This window comes from Coptis chinensis, chromosome 7, assembly GCF_015680905.1.
Source record: "Coptis chinensis isolate HL-2020 chromosome 7, ASM1568090v1, whole genome shotgun sequence".
Lineage (NCBI taxonomy): Eukaryota > Viridiplantae > Streptophyta > Magnoliopsida > Ranunculales > Ranunculaceae > Coptis > Coptis chinensis.
In genome coordinates this window covers 4,042,289-4,056,969 of record NC_141462.1, presented here as the reverse complement: position 1 = coordinate 4,056,969, position 14,681 = coordinate 4,042,289, and the positions used below count along the sequence as shown (strand labels likewise).

Below are 14,681 nucleotides of genomic sequence, written 5' to 3'. Positions count from 1 at the left end.
TACAAATGCCAACAGTATCTATATAAATAGTTAAGACAAGGAACTGTTTCACAAACATTACATTAGGACGTCTGGCAATAAGTTGGTGCATTAATGTTTAAATATTTACAAAAGGAGCAAAATGGGGTAATGTTTAAGCTTTTAATTTAATTACAGGGGATTCCAGCACACTACCTTTGGATATCATCGGAACACACTCAAGCCAAACCCATAATCTGTCCCCATCGTCCGCCATCCTTCCAGGCTAAATCAGCAAAAAACAAAGATTAACAAGTAAAAAAGATAAGATCCCAACCCAACAATTAGTATGCAGATCCTGGGCTCGGCAGCATATGAGACACATGTTTCTAAAGAGAATGTATTTTCATCCATATCATGAGAAATCATCTACCAAGTTGATACTCATATTGTTAATGTCCAAAAATAGTATCTTGTGCATTCAATAACACACAATAATGGAATTACGGAAATATGACAAACATAGATGGAAGGTATACCGCACCAACAACATAACTTTTTTTTTTGGCTTTGGAACCTCTGGACATGCTTGTGAAAAACAAAATTAGTACATTTTACCTAAACGCTAGCCCCCTAAAAAAAATGTAACACACTCTTTTGAAAACTTGGGTGGATAACATTTTCTGAATTGTCTTTTAATGGGATTATACATGAGTAAAAAATTTCTTATATATTTTCAGTGTGTAGGAAATTGTAGGAAGAGAAGGTAAAACACATTATACCATATAGCCATGTAGCAGCTAGCCCCAAAAAAAAACACGGTGAACTATTGAGTTCAGGTTTGCAACAGAAAAAAAAGAGGAAAAAGCCTACCATTAGAGGGACTCTCAACCCAAGGCCCATTCATGACAGTAAGAATACTACATGCCTCACCATACACCAGATTTGGCAGCAATTTTGGAGTAAGCAAGAAACACCTGGAAGCAGTAAGTGGAAACACAATTCCCATCAGAAGTATATCTGTAATGCATTATCCTAATAGATTGCAGTCAGTAAGCATTCTCTTTAAAATCCAATAGGAATTTTAGTTCAGGATTACTGCCAACAGTTTCTGCAAAAGCCAGCATCCTACAGTTTTGGGCAACGAGACATTCTTGGAAGATGCCTAAAAGGCGATAGATATGCCAAAATGGCACCAAAATGACAAGAAATACAAATAACTGTAATTTGGAGCGGGTAGGCCAATCAGAGCATATGGACATATGGTATGTAAGTTCAAATCAGTCCTTACTGTGGAGAGTTTGGTTGGCTGGCTGCACGTACTAATTGCTGGAACATATTTCTTTCATTTATAGGGTCCATTCCTGAATAATGGAATGTCAAGTGATTAATATTTCTCCAAAAAAACATAAAATAATTAGAAACCAATTAGAACTTACCTTGGTTTATCTCATCGACTACACGGAATGGACAGTTAGTGATGTCTTGCAGTGAAACCAGATAGAGAATGGTTGAAACAGAGCGTTCCTAGAAATGTAATTATCAAATCACAGTGCGAAATAGTTACTCTAATGCAAGCTTTTAAGTCATAAAAATGTGGTTAGTGTCATACTCCTCCAGATTGATGATGAGCACTTAGCACTTGAAGCTCTCCTGCTTGCCTGTCAGTAAAAAAAGGGCAATCATTAACTAAATCATCAAGACACTCTACATAATACCAGATAAGAATAAATAGCACGAATTCCTTTTAACAAGTGTAGTCTATCTCTTTCGTTTCACTTATATTCTTTTTCCACTTTCACCACCAAATTTTGTTAGTGGTCAATATATATATATAAGGGAGGGATCAATATACCACTATATCATGCCCCACAACTTAACCTACAAGATGAATTGTAACCTGGTTTTTAGTGGATATGTTCAACTAAACATGAAGATCACCTCTATAATATTTCAGCTCATTTGAATATTTGATAGTGTTTAACTATGCCAAAAGATGATTGCAAAATAAAAATTTCAGGACCGTAAAAATATATATATATATACAAAATTGACAACAATTTTTAGCTAGTTAGATGTTTCCAAATGAGATAAATTTTTGTGGAGATGTTTAGTAGATAATGTCCACAAATTATCAGCACTTAGCTCATCTTGTAAGGGAGTGGAGTATAAACCATAGTATAAAAAACCCTCCCCATATGAAAACCAACTCCGCAAAAATTTATTTCATTTAAAAACTACTAACCTTGTAAAGACATGGTTTCACTTTGATTTTTTTTAACGGTCCAGAGATTTCGACTTTGCAACCCTCTTTTGGCAATGAGTGTTGAATGTTTGTGGAGATGATATCCATGGTTGGTATATCAACTTTACAAAAAATTAGTTCATCATGTATGTGCTTTTGTGTTAAAATTGCAATTTTTTGATGGCCTTCATTTTTACAGTTTTGTAAAACACATTTTACATGGCTAGAGATTTCAGAATGAGCTCATTTTTTGTATACATGATCCATGTGGTAAGAGGTTCATCTCCACCAAAAATCAGCTATTAAGTCATTGTGGATGTACACTTTTTGGTAGTGGTGTCAAGGTAGCCTATCTGTATATATATCAGTGTTTAATCCATCTTGTAAAAGGGCATGGTGAATGTGGTTAATATGAAGTAAAAAAATATTTAAGAATAGAATAACTTACCTGAATTTAACCTTAATAAGGATTCCAAATTTATCAAAATCCATCTCATGTTCATCTGCAAGACATAGTATGGACAATAAATGAATATCAAATGAATGAAATTTTTCAAAGAGATCTAGCCAAAATCGTAAGGTATGGTTCTTTACCCAGTGAAACTTCCCCTGCAACGGCCATCTCTTGGAAATTACGACTAAATGTATCGTTTATATGGGAAACGAGGTTTCTCAAAGTGAGAAGCCAACTTTGCTGCATACACCATGAGGGGAAAACAAAAATAGAGTTAGCCATACTGTCCTCATAATAGTAATAAGATACTTATCCGAAAAAAAGAAGAAGAAGAACACGAAGAAAATAGTATAGTCACAAATTTTATTTAGAAAATCCATAATATAATGAAAGATTAATTATTACTTCCATCATAACTACTGTGATGTTATAGATGGTTAAGAGATTTACAAAGCAATTTGCATTGAAGTGGTTGCACTACTTGTTTTAAGTGTTTTAACTTTTAAAATGCAATTCATTGCATTGAAATGAATTGCACTACTTGTTTTAAGTGTTTTAACTTTTAAGATGTTTGTTGGCTTACACTTGTGTCAGCACTGATGAAAAATTCAAGCCAAATAAGAAGTGGTTTTGGCTTACAACAACTAAACTTACCACGACCTACTTAACATGCTAAGTATAAATCAATTTTCTTTTTCAAATGGTATTTTATAGTACGCATTGGAGCTAGTGAAATATTTTTACTTGGTATGGTAGATACTATCATATTTTAGATGTTATAGCCTTACGTTTCTTCAATAATCCTTGTCCTCAAATATACTGAGCTTCAACTCTTAAACGAAGGAAAATAATTTAGTTATGATCTCACCTTCAGATTGTCTATTTCCAATAAGCACGCTTTTAATTCTGTGTCAGCAGCACCAAGTTTCTCAGCAAAGTTTTCAATCTGCAAATTGATATTAATATGGATTGCGAATCACATCCGTAACCAAACAAACAAACCAACCAAAAAAAACTAAAATTACCTTACGCTGTCGATTTTCATATTCTTCTAAGACGTTTTTATTTAAAAAGAGAATGGAATTTGCTTGAGATGTATTATCTTGGATAGCGGCATCCAATTCTTCAATTGTACCTGGCATCTGCAGTTAAACATGAAGCGCACATTTATAACAATACAAGTTAGACAAGTGCATAAAATCTTGTCAAAATTAACTTCGAAATAGATCCGAGACTACCATCTGTAAAAACCAAATAAAGCCTCACAAAATAGTAATTTTAAGAGTTTTGACAAATATACTATTTGCCAACTATGAAACAAGTCATATGAATCCTTTACAGAAATCATCGCGTTGCTTTCAAATTTCAATATATTCAATAAGTAAACAGGTAACATGATGTTACAGTTAGCTTCAGGTAAAAAAATCTTGATAAACTATCTTTACATATGAGTAGAGCAAATTCAAGAGACAATACTGTAGAAAAACAATAATAGAAGACATTGGTACTATGTCTCAGAAGATATTCACAACAGTGATCGGGGATTTAAAGTACATAAAATTCATCATACTAGGGTTGGTCATCGAGCTACCCGAGTCAATTTTTGCTATACTCAGAAGCTCGACTCGCACATGCAGAAGCTCGACTCAAACTCGCCTTCAAGCTTAATATTGAAACTCAAGCTCGACTCGTTTTACACTTCGAGCTCTAGTTCAGTTATGCTCATTTGAACTCGAACTCGAGCTCAAACTTGAAATAAATGTATATAAAACATTAAAACTAGTATAAATTGTAAATTATAGTTGGGTATAAAGTATAAAATGGCATATAAATTATATACTATGTATGGGCTTATAAAACGAGTAGCTCGCAAGCTACTTGAACTATTCACTATTTAGAATGAGTTTTAAATTAAGCTCAAGCTCGACTCATACTTTTGTGCGGATGAGTTTGAGTCGAGCCTTCGACGAGCCGAACTCAAGTTACTCACAAACAGCCCTACATCTTACCATGTGGACAAAAGGTTAACTTGCACAAATTCGGTAAAGTACAATGTAAACACCACATGGATACATTTCACGATAAAGCATGAAATTGTAAATATGCTTATCATCCAAGCATCGTCTTTGGTAAGGATGAGGTCTACTTCCCAAGTTCCCAGTACAATAGTCAGATAAAGGGTATGAACCGTTACCAAAGACTGGACCAAATGACTTCTCAAACATCACTTTTTAAAAAAAAAATCATGAATACAAAAGCATGTATTATATTGCACAATTATAAAGTCTTAAAAACTGTAACCAAACCTCAAGAAATTCTTTGCTTAGCTCTGGAGTAATTTTGGCAATAGATTCTGCATGTCTCTTCGCAGCTGAAAGTTTTTCCTTGTAATGCTCCGTACTTTGCTTACCTGTATTAAAAGGGAACATGAGCACCGTGGCAACATAAGCTTGTTCATCAGTATATATGTAGTGTATAAAAAAAATTAAAGACACAACAGAAAATTGCTCCTGTTAGTATAGAAAACTGAAAACATAATAGGAAACACAGAAGAAAAGAATACGAAAAAGAAAACAAGAGAACTATAACTGCAGAGAGAACTTGAATTTAGCCCAAAGAGAGAAAATTCAAATAAATGCAGAACCGAAAACATAAATTGCTAAACAAAGATGAAAATACAAAGCTTCTGGAGCACTTCTTCCGTCCCAATTTCCTAAAAGTTGAATATACATCAGAATCAACACATAAAACACTTCTCTATTCATTTGAATTAGGCCACAAATCCGTCAAGAGTCAAAACACAATGGTCACAGTCCCTGCTAAATATTTCAAACCGTGGACATCTAAGAAAATAATATTAGGTGGTTTGAGGGCAATGTCAAGTACTAACAAGGCAGATAATGTTCCAAGTCGCATTACCAATGAACTCATAAATGATTTCAGTATAGCCCCCGGTCCCCACATTTTAATTGTTATCACAGTCCCATCAGGATTCACGTCAGATTAAAAAGATCTTATATATCTAAGGTCCTGCTTTTGCTCACCCAATCTCTTCAGCTTTCTAACTAAGGAAATTCTTCATTTGTGATTCAATTTTAACTAGGGATCTTACAACTGAAAATTGAACAATAAATATAGTATATAGAAAGGATCTGAGTTTTTTGGTAGTAGGGTATACTCTCTATTTTCTCACGCATACAAACAAAAAGGTGAAAATTTAGATATTCTCATCTTCTATGTTGTTTTTCCCACTAATTACCCAACTCAGGTCTTTAACCGCATCTCAAATATTGTTAATTCTCTATATTATTTTCAGTTATTAAGCAAAACATAAATCTAATAAAAAATATTAAATACCAGTGCAATCTTTACTTAGCCAAATGCTCTTGTTAGGCCTGTTTTTCAGCTGGATCTAATAATGTTGAGATGTTTAGTCCCACATGGAACATGTTAAGCCTTGCTTTGAAATAAATAAGTTCCTGGGCCTCTCCACTTATCACCAATTGATTTTAAGTTGGATGCCCATCTTCAATATGGTAAACTATTATTTTGACATTGTTTTTGTCATGTTTGATACAAATAATAGCATAGATGTTTAGTCCTACATGGGACATGTTAAGCCTTGCTTTGAAATAAATAAGTTCTTGGGCCTCTCCACTTATCACCAATTGGTTTTAAGTTGGATGCCCATCTTCAATAAATAAGAATAGAGTGCTTCGGAAACTATTTTGATTTTGTCAGGATACATAATACCTGCCAATTCCTCCAATTTTTTCCCTAAATTACAACTTTCATTCCAAGATCCAAACTTTTGGTAAACCCAAACTTTCAGGAATCGAATATTTGTGCAGAAAATTTGATCAACACTTTCAAAATAATCATTCCAGCTTTAGGACTAACACAATGTTAATAGGGATTGTAACTAAAACTATAACAACAACCTGAACAATATAAAAAGGTGTGTGGTAGAGAGGAAGAACTGGAAGTAACTTTTAGGTTTTGTTTTGTTTGTTTCACAAAGTATATTATAATAAACTAAATGAACGGTGGAGATGGTCAGATGGACGGTTATGTCATACATCTTTTTTTTTTTTAAATATTGGAAATGATTCTGGAAACTGGAAAATTTGGATCGGTAAGTTTTCTGGAAATCAGAATCCTAAGTTGCTTCCAATCGGAATATCAGAAATCGGAACATGAACAATAATGCAAAATCCAGAAAATAACAGATCCGATTTTGAAAGTCCATTACTGGCGTAGTAGTTTGACACCTGATGGAAAGAGATGACTTCAGCTACATATGACGATGATTGAGTTCATTTTCTTTGCCAACACCCCTCCCCAGCGAAATCCAGCAACGACACAAAGGAAGTCAAACTCAAAAGAATTTTCCTTCTGCAAGAAGGCAAGAGCACCCCAGTTTCTGAACAATGCCTAACTAAAATAAGGGAGACCAAGAATTATATTACGAATGAAATACTATAGGCTGACAAACGCTTACTCCAGTATCCAATTTATTTCCCCACTCTTTTGCTTCTGACTAATGATTTGATGAAATTTTGTGTGAGCAATCAAAAGAGATGAATGAAACCAACATTTATACTCATTACTCAAAACATTACGGAGTGTCCGGTTTGAAACATACAGCGAGATCTGAGAATTAGGGCACTGTTTTGCTTGTGTCCGGGTGTCCGTATCTGTGTCCGCATGACACGGGCACACGATACAGAGGAAATTAGGGCGTACCCATGCAACAGAGCTGAAACATATATCATACAGAGCTTAAGAAGAGTGTATGAGAAATAGTCTACATAGAAGAAACATGAAAATCTTAAATTATGTCAGAATATTTGGTAGAATAATTTAAAAAAGAAAAGTAGAAAAAACCAACTTACAGTCCTCAAAATGCACTGATGCTTGCTTAACAAGCTTTTCTTGATCCTTTAAGTTCTGCCTCAACTTCGAAATCTAAGATGAAAAGTATCAAAGAGAAGGTTAAATTAAGACACTGAATTAAGAAACCATAAATATTATCGTGTTAGGATCAGGATGGAGTTACTCATCCTGTTAACAGGGCACCTCAGGTGGGATGGGTTTGGAATCACCCATCCGAGATACAAGTTCATGGTCTACATCCCCATATTTCAATTATGCTTGTAGCCTTAGATGCGTAAATAAGGCTAGGGTCTACAAAATAACAACCTAACAAAATAAACAAGGTCAAAGTGACTCCTGTTTTTCTCTTGTATTAAGTGGAATAGGATAGAAGTCCATTAAAAATCAGTGTAACTAACAATAGCAACAAACAATAAATCAATAGTACCTTTGCTTCAAGCTCAATGCATGTTATGTGCTTTTCAGCTGAACTCCGTTTGAGAGAAACAGCCTCAATGAGCATATTCTGGTAAAAGTAAAACCACAAAATAAGGACCAAAAGCAGTAGAAGATTCTCACAGAAAAGAAAAAACAAATAGACAGCTATGAAACCTAAGAAAGTGCTACCTGACCTTAATTTCAATTGCATTTTGGAGTCGCTGCATGTTCAGTCTGGAAACTTGATCGACAAGCTTTTTCATATTTGTCTCCATATCATCCTCATTCTCAATAGACTCTAACTTCCTTTTTCTTTGATCTTGAATCCAGCCGGGAAAGTCAGTCAAATAGATAAAAGTAAATCAAACTTAAGTTGCCTACCGAATCAAACTTATAAATTTAAGGTACACTTACACACACGACTTTCCATGTCACGTCGTTTTTTCTTCTCCAACTGTGCGTTGCTGCTCAAGTTTTCCTATTAAAAAAATAATAATAGTAAATAAATAAAATAGTAATACTGTAATAGTAATAGTAATAGTAATGCAACTTTAACTTAAGAAGCAACGACACTATATCAAACTATCAGCCTATATATTTAATCAACATAGTGCAGGCAGATGGAATACACGTTGTTTCCGAAGTTTAGCAGCTTCATCCTCAAAATGCCTTTGTTCGGTCTGAAGAAATCTAATGCTCCCCTCAAGATGAGAAATGGACTCTTCCAACTCTTCTTTTCTATCCCTATGCTTTTGGATTTCCCCAGCATCCACACCTAACAAAGGCAGCAATAACACAACAGTGTAATTATATGCAGGAGAAACAGAAAAGTGAGAACTTATAGAAACTTACTACATAGAAAAAGGTGTGAAGGAGACACTGGTTCAACACTTGCAGAGATATGGCCACCATATCGAGAAACAGTCCATCTATAGTGATTATCTGGGGTCCAAAGATCCGAAATGCCTAGCTCTGGCACTCCATCAGCTTTCCGATCTGTTTCCTCTGAGCCAATGTACTGGTCATAAAATTAAGAACATGTTAGGACCATAGTGATCATGCATATTTTTCTTATATAGTTATTATAACCAGAGTACGATAGTTTTGCCTGATGATAAGTTGATAACCAGCAGTCAGATTGTTGAAAAGAAGATACATAACTATGTTGTGCATCATTTACAACTATGAACATTTGGGACAGGGAGGGTAGGGGTCTGATAATTCCCTGTCCACACTGAATCCTAGAAAGAATTACAATAAAAGATAATAAATAGATAAACACAAGTGCATCATTACCGAATTATCAAGCATGAATTGGCTAGTTAAAACCTCCTTCACAGCATTTGGTGCATCAAAAACTTGGTCAAGTCTTGAATAGATGCCAACCTTCTGCATCTGAAAATCACAAAATAATGGTTACATTGTAAAGAGCAACAATTAAAAAAAAAAAAACAACAACAACAACAACAACAGCAAACAAACATACATACAAACAAAACTATCCCCGTAGAGATAAATACCTCCTCAGAAACTTCAAAGGGGACTTTATGGTTTCCTCTATCTGCCACATAATTTAAGATTGCGACATCAAACAATTTCAGGTTTTTAACCAATAAGTCTCGATCAGCAGCGTCCTGAGTTATGAACGACTGCACTCAAATACATACACATAGTGAAGATTTTTTTACAGGTAAAACAAAAACTCTTACGAAAAGAACATGAAGGAGAACAAGAAGAAAAACATGGATGAAGGAAAACAAAAAAGCACAATAGTGAACAATATATTGGCTATTGGGAAGAGTGGGAGTTTATCTTCAAAGTCTTTCTATTATGCTCGTTGTTCCCATCTAGCAGTTTCACTTCATGCTAGCAACATACCAAATTATCCAACTATCTATATTTGGAAATATAAAATCGCTTGTCAAGTGTCTTCCTGCTTCTGGTATACGGCACAGCATACAGTTCTTACCACAGATAACCTAATCAGAGATGGAAAATTATCATAAATTTTTGTCTCGTGTATGTCAGATGGGAAGCCGCTTAGTCACACTTTTATCTATTGTCCGTATTCCTACGAGGTTTGGAGCTACTTTGTACATCACTCAGGATTGGTGTAGTTAGTCCCCCAATTAGTGAAGGATATATTATCGTTCTAAGTCTTGGCGGTTCATTCCTCACAAGTTTGCAGACTACGGAAGTATCATTCCTTATGCGATCACACAGGGCTCTAGATGATAGAGCTTCTTTACAGGAGGTCGTTATCTCCACCAAAAAAATTGGATTTTTTGGCTGCAGATATGAGTGGATGGACATGCCATCCGGGAGATTCATGTCAGCTTAGGTGTCTGTGTTGGGCGTTTGTAGTAACACTCATGGAGGTCTTTTGTAATTGATTATGCGGTTTTTCTGTTGGGTTGTATCTTCACCTAAATTTCTTGTATAATAGGATATCTCATCCTATAACCTCTTAGATTTCAATGAAACAATTTTAACAGGTTTTATTGGGAAAGCCAAGTTGAATTTATGCAACCACCCATCTAGCTTGTGATAAGGTGAGGAGAGTGAGGCACTCCAACCAATTGCTACTTAGTTGAAGTACTATTTCATAGTCCATATTTCATTACCAATTTAATGCTCATTCATCAAATTAGGAAAAAAAAACTCTTTTTCAATTAAAAATAAAACTTGTATATTAAAACAAAATTTTCTTAAGAAATTACCCTCCAGATATAAAAGGAAACATGATTCTCCACGTAGGCCGCATGTTCACGGTTTGGGATTTTAACCTGAAAGGCAAGTCGACAAAGTTAAAAAGATCCTGAACAAACTACAAGCAATTAATAGCAACAGCAGTAACAATAACAATAACGACAACTATAGTTATCCTCTTTGATGCATTGTCAAAGGATAATGTGACATTGACCAGTTTACCTCTAAAAGGACTGGGCCAAACACCTCTTTGTTGAATTCATTACGGTGTTCTTGTACCCAGCGATAAGCCTCAAATATATATTCTGCCCCATGTCTTTTCAATGCTTCTAAGAGTTTGGTATGTATGCTCTCCATATCTGCTAGCCTGTAAAAGATAGATTCATACAGATATGAGTAAAGATAAAGATTAAAAAAATAAAAAATAAAAACACGAGAGAAACAAAAAAGTTAAAGATATCAAAATAAAAAATCCTACACGGACTGACCTTTCTTTGCACTGCCACAAGGTTGTTTTCTTCTGGTTTAATACCTTTTCCTGTTCCGATTTCTTAGATGCCTTCTCTTTTGCAGAGAAGTCTAGCTCCCTTATTTGAGCTGCTAAGTTGTCCTATTAACGCAGGAGTTGTAAATAGTTTAGGATGGAAGACATAAAAAAGCAGGAAACATGAGTGCACAACGAAACAATCAAGTTAAAGACAGACCAGACTTAATTTTACTTGGTCACATCGTTCATTTCTAAAGTCTAAACAATCAGAAACAGAATGTACTGCACATATCCTTATTAAGAATCTGCCTGATAAATAACGTATTTCCTATTTTTTTGTCCCCACTTTATTGTATATATGACACTTCCGTGTCGTTCGAAGATACCTCAGAGAATGTGGTTTAACTGTCATAAATTAGTACACATAGTGCGCTTATTATCCGTGTAACATTCTCTGCAGTACTACGCATATTAAGATGATCGGGAAAATGACGATACTACTAATTAAAAAAAAAAGTACATAACTAGACCTAATTCAATATTAAGGTCTACTTCTAGGTATGCATTTCTCTTGGTTGTATATTGCAATCATCGGCAGGGAATTTCAGTAGTAGACTAGTATCTTTTTAAGTTACAACTAGCAAAACCAATACAAATTGTTATTCAAATGACGAGGTTCCTTTGGTTCAATCAGTGGAAAAAGACGGAATGTCTTGCTATTGACAGAGTTCTTTTTTGTTGGGACTGTATTGGTTTTACATCTCGCAACATATGGTGTTCTGGGGTTTTACTCCCTTCTCACAGTTTAAAGTTGTTCACTTGTTCTAAGTTGCGGGTCCTTTCACTAATCGTATCTTCTAACCAGTTTTATCTTCTTTGTTTTTTGTTTGTTTTTTTGCCACTCAAACAGAATCAGTATTGGCCATAGTCAATACAAGGCTCACATGAATTAATAACATATAGCCAAGATTAAGTAATTAAAACTGAGATCGATATAAGAAAACCAAATGACACTATCATACTATTTCACTCTTAGGGGGTTCAAAAATGGGCAGGCTTGCGAGTTCAAGTTCAGCAGAAGCGAGATCCTCCTTGGCTCGTAATATTCGGTGTTGGCGAGATTCTTCCTGCCTTCTTAGCTCATCCATCTCTTTGTAACTTCCTACCACTTGCACCCCCTGTAAATGCATGAAACTTTGAAACAGTTGTTGCAACAGAAACAAGACTTGACCCAGAAGCGTGAAAACCAATTTATAACTTCAACTCACCAAACGACTTTCATTCTCTAAACGTTCCATTCGCTTTGCATTATTTTTAGCAATGAGCTTGCTCACATTCTTAAGAGCTATGTCTTGCACCTCTCTCAGTTTTTTCTGCTTCCTACAGAATGAAATTATTTTAGATGATCACTATAAACTAATATTTTACACCTCATACCGAGACAACTCTATCCAGGCTCTCAAGTTCAAGAGATGGACACTCAAGAATACTTCATCCAACAGTGTGAAAGAGAGCATAACATAAAGGGAATGCCAACCATGCCACTCAAGATGACATTTGGAGTGGCAAAAAAGGAATTTCCTTAACAAAGAACCAAGGAACATACTCTACAGGTAAGTTCAGGTCATTGAGAATGTTTATTGATTCATTCATTTTTCCCTCTGCATCCTTTTCAGCCTCTTTTGCTTGCAGAAAATCCACTTTCACCTTGTCATACTTCAACCAAGGTAACTTCTTTCTCATGGATTCAACCTGTAAATGCCACCAGACATCATACATACTGTCATTGATTAACATATGAAAAATAAAAATAAAAGTGACACTACATTAAATGACAAACCTTTGCAAGAAGTTGTTCTCTTTGACGAACACGCTCTACATCTTTTTCTTGCTCAGCATTTAGCGCTTTCAGTTGATTCAAAGTATCTCCATTTTGCTTAACAGACTATCCAAGAATGGACAAAAGATGAACACTCGTTTAAGAACCTCAGACAGAAAATTTTGATGTGTAGTACTGAGATATGAAGAGTAATATGCAAAATCTTCAAACTCACAAGTTCAAGTCTCTTCAGTTCACGGCTTTTTTCAATAAGTGCACGATGCCGAACAGGGAGTTCAGGATCCCCAACAGCTTTCTCTGTCTCTTCTAGAAGTTGTACAGGAGTTAACTTTGCAAACTCGCAGACCCGATCTTGTGGCAAAAACTAAGGACAAAAGATGAAGACAGTGTTTGTGATTTTACTCAGTTGACTTATTGTCATGTGCAATTGTGCAAAAGATACATATCGAGTACACAAAAGCAAGAAGACGGTACATATAACTAAAACCTCATGACAAGAAACCAGGGCTAATTCAGGGAAACTGAGTATAGTCAGCTGAAGAATCTAGTATATCAAATCTTAATACGACCCAGACACTAATGGATATAGGACTGAACATTTATGATGGTCTAAGTGTCTTTCCCAAGGGAGTGAGCTATATACTCATAGGTCAATAAGGTCATAACACATTGTACTAGCAACAGATTATCAAATTTAAAGTTCATAATGTCATACTCAATGTACATTTACATGCAAGATATCAATACACATAATGATAATCAATGGATAAAAAAAAACACAATCATTTCTAATCAAAGATAGGTATTTAAACAGAGGGAGCACAAGAACCTTACTTGAGTTAAATTGTTCACTTGTATGTTAAACCTTTTAATGATCTCAAGAACATCTTTCTTCGGAACTGATTTTCCTGAAAACAATAACATTATTACAGCTCAACACTACTGATAACAACAAAATTCATCACAATATACTTTAACGTTGATAAAAAAACACGTACCATTAAACAACCATTCAGACTTGTTGCTCTTACTTTCAATCTGTCTAGTAATAGTAAGTTGCTCTCCCATAGTATCTCCTCTAAGAGAAATCCTAATAAACCCAGCATCCTCTCCTCGTTTCACAAACGCCCCAACGCTTGTAGCTCTTCCAAGTAACTAAACACCAAATTCAAACACATTCTAGTACTATATATATATATTAACAAATCAAACACAATGTAAGGTTATAAAAACAATTAAAACCTGTGGTTCACCACCAAGACCAAGAGCAATAGCGCAAACAAGAGAACTTTTACCAGAACCATTAGGACCAATAACAAGGTTAAGTCTTGGACCAGGTTTACATTTAATTTGAGAAAATGTCATGAAATTATGTAACTCTATTTCAGTTATGTTTCCAGGCATGTAATCATCTTCACCTCTACAGTAAACAAAAACAAAACAGTTAAAAAAAAAACAGTAAAACCCTAGAAACAGTTAAAAAAAGATGATAAAGGTTGTACCTTTTTATTAGTTTAGCTCGTTTGGCGGATCGTTCAGACAGTGGGGAGGAATGTTTTCTGGACATGGTGTTTTGTGGAGAGGAGAAAATGAGGTTTTGAGAAACCGTTGAGTTAGTTTGCCATTAGAATTGAGGAGAGAAAAAAAAAAAAAAAAAATTAGGGGTTTTGTGGGG

The 14,681-nt window shown here is 34.9% G+C and overlaps 1 protein-coding gene across 1 annotated transcript; it reads right to left on the bottom strand.

The window, feature by feature from the left end:
* Positions 1–4: 4 nt before the first annotated feature.
* On the bottom strand, positions 5–14,681 carry SMC5 (structural maintenance of chromosomes 5). Its single transcript, XM_086570073.1, has 30 exons — positions 14,509–14,681; positions 14,249–14,426; positions 14,005–14,161; positions 13,841–13,914; positions 13,221–13,370; positions 13,007–13,111; positions 12,773–12,918; positions 12,435–12,546; positions 12,189–12,344; positions 11,168–11,289; positions 10,902–11,046; positions 10,691–10,756; positions 9,491–9,619; positions 9,267–9,365; positions 8,823–8,988; positions 8,600–8,745; positions 8,385–8,448; positions 8,165–8,289; positions 7,981–8,058; positions 7,553–7,625; positions 4,964–5,067; positions 3,683–3,799; positions 3,526–3,603; positions 2,798–2,897; positions 2,652–2,706; positions 1,571–1,619; positions 1,398–1,485; positions 1,250–1,322; positions 832–935; positions 5–244 (listed from the first exon to the last, which is right to left on the bottom strand). Exons 1-30 carry the CDS (start codon positions 14,571–14,573, stop codon positions 198–200), a joined length of 3,171 nt encoding a protein of 1,056 aa, XP_086426199.1. The 5' UTR covers positions 14,574–14,681; the 3' UTR covers positions 5–197.